Source organism: Anomalospiza imberbis, chromosome Z, assembly GCF_031753505.1.
Source record: "Anomalospiza imberbis isolate Cuckoo-Finch-1a 21T00152 chromosome Z, ASM3175350v1, whole genome shotgun sequence".
Taxonomy (NCBI): domain Eukaryota; kingdom Metazoa; phylum Chordata; class Aves; order Passeriformes; family Viduidae; genus Anomalospiza; species Anomalospiza imberbis.
Genome location: NC_089721.1, coordinates 43065581 through 43071580, shown reverse-complemented (window position 1 = coordinate 43071580; position 6000 = coordinate 43065581). Strand labels below are relative to the sequence as shown.

The 6000-nt window shown below is 34.7% G+C and overlaps 1 protein-coding gene across 2 annotated transcripts in view; it reads right to left on the bottom strand.

The window, feature by feature from the left end:
- Positions 1–1300: 1300 nt before the first annotated feature.
- Positions 1301–6000, bottom strand: part of RORB (RAR related orphan receptor B) — a 131938-nt gene continuing 127238 nt past the window's right edge. The window contains exons 9-11 of one of the 2 annotated variants that reach the window (XM_068177425.1): positions 4456–4568; positions 3864–3923; positions 1301–2081 (exon numbers count right to left, since the gene is read on the bottom strand). In XM_068177425.1, coding sequence (XP_068033526.1) covers positions 2046–2081; positions 3864–3923; positions 4456–4568 — 209 coding nt within the window. In that variant the 3' untranslated portion in view covers positions 1301–2045. Of the gene's footprint in view, positions 2082–3666; positions 3924–4455; positions 4569–6000 lie in introns of those variants that run through there. The other variant, XM_068177424.1, reaches the window with a different exon arrangement.

Below are 6000 nucleotides of genomic sequence, written 5' to 3'. Positions count from 1 at the left end.
ATCATTAAAAAATGTGTCTCATTTGAAAAGTTTGTCACTAAAAAAATCAGCAAACATATCCAGTAACTACCGAAAGAAGATGTGACAAATTTAGTTTTAGACACTTATTTGAAAAGCTTCAGGTTCTACCATGGACTACTGAAAGCCAAAAAAAATAAAAATGAAGAACTAATGGTGTGAATTATGAAGTTATTTACTAAAATTAATGCTATTTTATCCTTAAAGTCCATGGACAGCTTGAATATGTGAACTCCAATATCAATAATTTGAAATTTTGAGTCTAAGTGACTATGTTGGCAAAACCAGTCACAAAAATCCAGCCTGTGGCATGTGATCATTATGTATTGTACTACACTCAGTCAATGAAGGGCAACAGAGGTACTATATCTATGTGGCCAAGCCCAAATGACAGAAAATTAAATGAAATGTATTTGCAGTTACCACAGCACAGTTCCATAAATAAATAATTTTTGAAAATGAATTTTCATTTTCCAAGTAAACAAGAACACTATTTGCTCAAATCCTGTATTAATAGTAACAAAAATCTGTTTGGCAATATTTGAAAATCCTGGTAGAGGTTATTGCCTATCAATGACAATGAAGATCTTGTATGGCAGACTATTAGAAGTTTTAAGACAAAAGCCAAGAATCCACTTTTATTTCTAAACTGGATATTTCTACCTTTGTGGTCTCTCACAAGTTACTTAACCTTTTTTCTTTCATTTCCACATCTTTAAAATGTGATCATAATCATTACTGATTGGAAGGGTCATGACATTGTAGTGATATAAGTATAGTTCTTTACAGATTAAAGGCCCTGCAGATGTGTGATTAGTGTCATTTTCATTGGTGACCTCTATTTAATTATCTTGCCTGAGAAGTAATTCAAAAATCCCAAGGAGCGATTAGCTTATTAGAGAAGAAAACAACATTTTCAAGATGTAACACACAATTGTGAAGGACTATTTACAAACATGACAAACCTCTTTATTAAGCAACACTATGAACAGTAGTATTTATCACTTATTCCATATTTCTATGGGTTGGCTAAATATATATTTTTGATATACTGTAAATGAATTTATAAAATATTTCAAACAGTATGTGTGTGTTCTTGTGTTGGGGAATCAAGAAAAACATGAATCCCCTGTAATTAAAACTGAGCACTTCTAGAGTTCAGTGTGACTCAATTTTTCCCCCAGTAAATCTACACAAATAAGTATGCAGACATCACGTTTTGATATAAACATCAAATTTGGAATCCTTTTCTTGGATTTGCCATACAAGAAGGGCTGGTAAATCACCTTATAAAGGAATATCAGTCTTACAGTTAGAGTGGTATAAAGAAGCATCAAGAGAAATGCTTTATTATGTTAATTGAAGACATTTTAAGATAGTCACTAGAGAAATGTGCTCTGAATTTGGAGTAAAAAGGTAACTTTTGTAACTGCTGTTCTACAGCACTAAGCAATTTTGAAGAGAATGTCACATTTGCAACAAAATTCTCACAACTAAGTTTGCTGGACAGATTTTTTTCTTTTTTTCTAAGTTGCAATGGACCTGCACAGAAATATTTATTAGCTGAGAGTTTGTAACTACTCTTGTACCTGTTCTGGCATTGCTAAATCATAACAAACAAATTGTGATATTCTCTAGACTTGATTCTGCCACAAAATACATATGCAAACTTGCAAACTGACTGATGGAAGGCAAGGGAGAGCGCCTCAAAGTATTTCAAATAGCCTGTGAATTATCTGCTCATGCAGAAAAGAGAAGCTTGAGACGAGAGCTGCACAAGGCATTAAGTTATCACAACAACAGTTCGATTTTCTTCACCCACCCCAGGGCCCACCTGTGTCCCTGTGGGCTCCCTGTGACACTGCCCCTCCATGAGCCTGGCAAATGGGCAGGTCCTTTGTGCTTCCCCTTGCCTTGCCTCAGATTGCACTGGCTTCTGCACTGGTTTGAAATAAAGAAACACATCTGCTTGTGATCCTGCCTTCACTTCCTTTCTTCTCTACTGCCTGCTTCTTCTGATTTCTGCTCTATGCCCTTCGCTGGCATCCCAGGAGGAGACTGCTCTGAAAAAGTTCACAATGGGTAAAAGTGGTGCTAAAGAGAGATGTAGCAGAAACTGAATCCCTCTTTCATAGCTAAAACATCTGTGTTTTGTACTACTGGCAAAATGCAGATACATCAATAATGACTGCTGATTAAACTTAATTCACAAGATTAAGTCCATGCAGCCTTCCACTCCCCTCTGTGTTTGCCTTTGGTTTTGTAAGGAAATGCACGTACAGTCAATTCAGAGACAGACAAAAAGAAAGCTCCAATCCTTTGCTCCACTCCTGAAATGCATCTATAATAAATTCTATATATGCATATATATATATATATATATATATATATATATATATATATATACAGTAATATACATACAGATATATACATACATATATGCACGTGTTTAAAACATACACAGATGTGTAATGGAAACCATCAGTGCCATCTAGATGATGACTGTCAGAAACAGTGACAATTACACCGTTGTTTGTAGTAACCACGGACTTCACTCACTTTTGACTTTCTTCCTCCCTCCCTCCTTTCCTTCCTCTTCAGAGACACATTTTAGGCTTGCCATGGTTTTCACTGAGCTTACTACCTATCTTTCTAATGAGTTTAGCAAAAAACTGAAGCTATTTTTCACAGCAGTGTATATAAAACAAAATCGTGTATGAAATCACAAAAATGTACATATGGGATTGTCTACATTTTTACTCAATGTTTCAGATACTTTACTGAGATCAGGACCTACTATGTTCACTTTTATAGATGTTCTATCCCTGTAACAGTGAGAAAATAAAAAAAAAAAACCCAATCCTATTCCTCTTTTCACTAAAACCATTCAGACAAGGCTTTTGCACCATTGATACATTCCTGATGCTTGATTTACACACAGCACACATGCACTACATTACATACATCTCAGTGATCCTGTCATTAGACATTGGCAGCTGACAATTTAACTCTGGCAAAGCAAATCTTGATTGCCCAAAGTAAATCTAATACATTACTTGGAGAGTAAGAAATACATGGCAGCTGGGTTGAGCATCCTTTAAATGTAGGCATGTGATTTTAAGTTATAGCATGTATGCATATAATGCATACATACATATATACACACATACACACACATATATATATCTATATATATAGATATATATATATATAGATATATATATGTGAGTGTGTGTATCTTCCATATATGTACCATAATTTCCAAGACAGCTACAAATTTCCACATGCATTAAACTATCTAAAAACATGGAACTAGGCAGTCTAATAAGTGGAATTTTCTTAAATTATATTTTAACAATAAACAACAAGAGTAATACTGCAAAGTACTGCTCTATTATCATGTATATCTACAATAAAATTCTAGGAACTAGTTGTTTCCCAAAACATCCCCCAATAAAAGTAAATTAAAAAAAAAGGTAACACCCAGTGTCCTATATTTATATGTTCATTGTCAGTTCAAAAATGAAAAAAAAAAAAAAAGGAAAAGTAAACAAAAGAGCAAAAAGACATCCCCACTCAGAGTTGCATATTTACATTCTTCAAACTGTAGCGGTGAAAAATAATTCTATTAAGTGCAGGACATTCCTGGTGTTGCAGTAGTGACATTTAAAATAATTTCTTCATGAAACATTTCTCTTTGTCTTACTAGTGATGCATTCCATGACTACGTGAAAATTCTATTATCCCCTTCACTTGCAGCCAGTGGTTGAATCTGGATTGAAAAGCTCCTTGTATAATGGAGGAAACAGTGTGTTCATTATGTCTGGATGAGATTGCTTAAATACCTGCAGTTTCTCTCTATGCAAGTTGCAAAGTGCAGTAATTGTTGGTATCTTGGCTATTAACTGTAAGATATTGAAACAAAAAAAAAAAAAAAGGAAGAAGGTGGAAGCATATTTTGTATAAATTACACTTTCCAAAACTAACTATATGTTACCATCTTGCTAAGTTACTGAAAGTGATACTCTAAGCTCCATCAAAACCCATCCAAAGAACTAGGCATTGTTCTTACTGTAAGAGCCTAGAAACAGCTGCCCCCAAAGTTTTAGCCAAGGGCCAAAAATACAACTAACAAGGAACAGCCTCAATGAACATATTTTTAAAGCAGTCACATTCTTTATAGGGTATGAATTAAAATTATTGAGATATTGAACAAAAAAAAAGGAATAAGAGGCAACAGGGACAAGAGTCAGACAAGCCTGACTTGACAAGAACACAGTGCATTTCTTTTAGCTTACATTGCAATCTAACAGAACATGGCAAGAACACAGTGCATTTATTTTAACTTACATTAATGTGACAACACTTACAGAAATGGCTACAGAAAGAGAAGAGTTGTGCTTGAGGACTGCTTGGTATTTTGTTTAAAGAACTTACCTTTGTCAATGTCTCCTCGTCAAGGTGGTTCTTCTGAATAACATGTTGAAGTGCAAAGTAAATCTTTTCCTGAAGCTTCTGGACTTTCCTTGGCTCTATTAACCAGGCTCGCTCTGAGAAAAAGGAAAAGAAAAGTTAAAGAATGCACAGATGTGGGGCATGCTTATGGTGCACACAGGGTACTGTGCTGGCAAGTATCCACAGGAATCATAAATCTCACGAGGAAGGACTGCATCATAATTAAAGACATGGTTTCAGAGGCAGTGTCTCAACCCATTAAAGGATCACCTGAACACTTAATTAACACATATAAAACATGCAGGAACACAGTGTTGGCTCTGCATCTATTTGTTTTAAACAGGATGCTAGGCATAAAGATGGGAACAGAAATGAAACATAGCTCAATATTTTATTATTCTCTATTGGTACAATCAGTGTTCTAATTTCATACTAGCTAGGTGACAAACATGTCATGTTATCTCAGTGTCATAATACATAAATAATAAATTTACTGATCAAACAGTTATTTGAAAATAAGATATTGAATAATATAATTTTTCAAACATTAATATATCTCATTATTTACTAGGCTAATATTTTGAGAAAAAATATATTCTAAATTAAAATAAAAGGCTTTCTTCATGAAAATTTTTTCAATAATTCAAAAGAATTGCAAAGTGCAAGTTTCTCATTATTTAAAAATGTTCTCTTAAACAACATAAAATACAAGATTATCTGGAAGAATAACAGCTACACAGTTGTTTTAAAACCTATATGGCTTCTGGACTCAAACCCCACCTGCAGGAGGTTGTCCTTACAATCTCTATTTTCACAAGTCATAGGTTCTGGAGACAAACACACAGAAACAGAAGTAGCAGACTCCAAAACAATCCAAACCCATTAATGCAGTGTGCTTGCAAAACCACAGAACCTTCTGTTTTCCCACACTGCAAACTATTTTTTTCTCCCTCAATCCAGACCAGTTCTTAGGTATAGATTTTAGCTTTCATATGGGAATTAGGAAAACTTCTTTTATCACAGGCATGAATCTTCATGTACAAATTGAAAAATTCAGGAAAAACCCCTTTCACTTTTCTTTCACCCATTCCCCATCACTAAAATAAGCCACACAGATGAATTAAGTTAACCACTTCAATGAACACACAGGCCACACAGGCTGGAACTGAGCAACATTTCATCACAGGAGTAGAACAATTCTGCCATTTGTCTGACTGTCTCTGGGAAGGGGTGTATGAAAAGAGTTGATTGTTAAGTACTGTGAAAAGCGACAAAAACAAACCTTAGCTACTTAACAGATGATCAGGAAAACAGTATCTTGTAAACGCTAGAGAACTGTGTTCTCTGAAGGTAAGCCAAGGGATCCTGTGCCATCAGTGGCGATAGAAATAGAATTAACTGAGAACACACGCACTTTCTACACAATAAGCACACAGTAATGTTTAGACTTCACTGGTTAAGTGCCAAACTTTATGCTATTGCAAAACCCAGTCTTTAAGTAGTGTTAAATTAATGTCTATTGTGGCA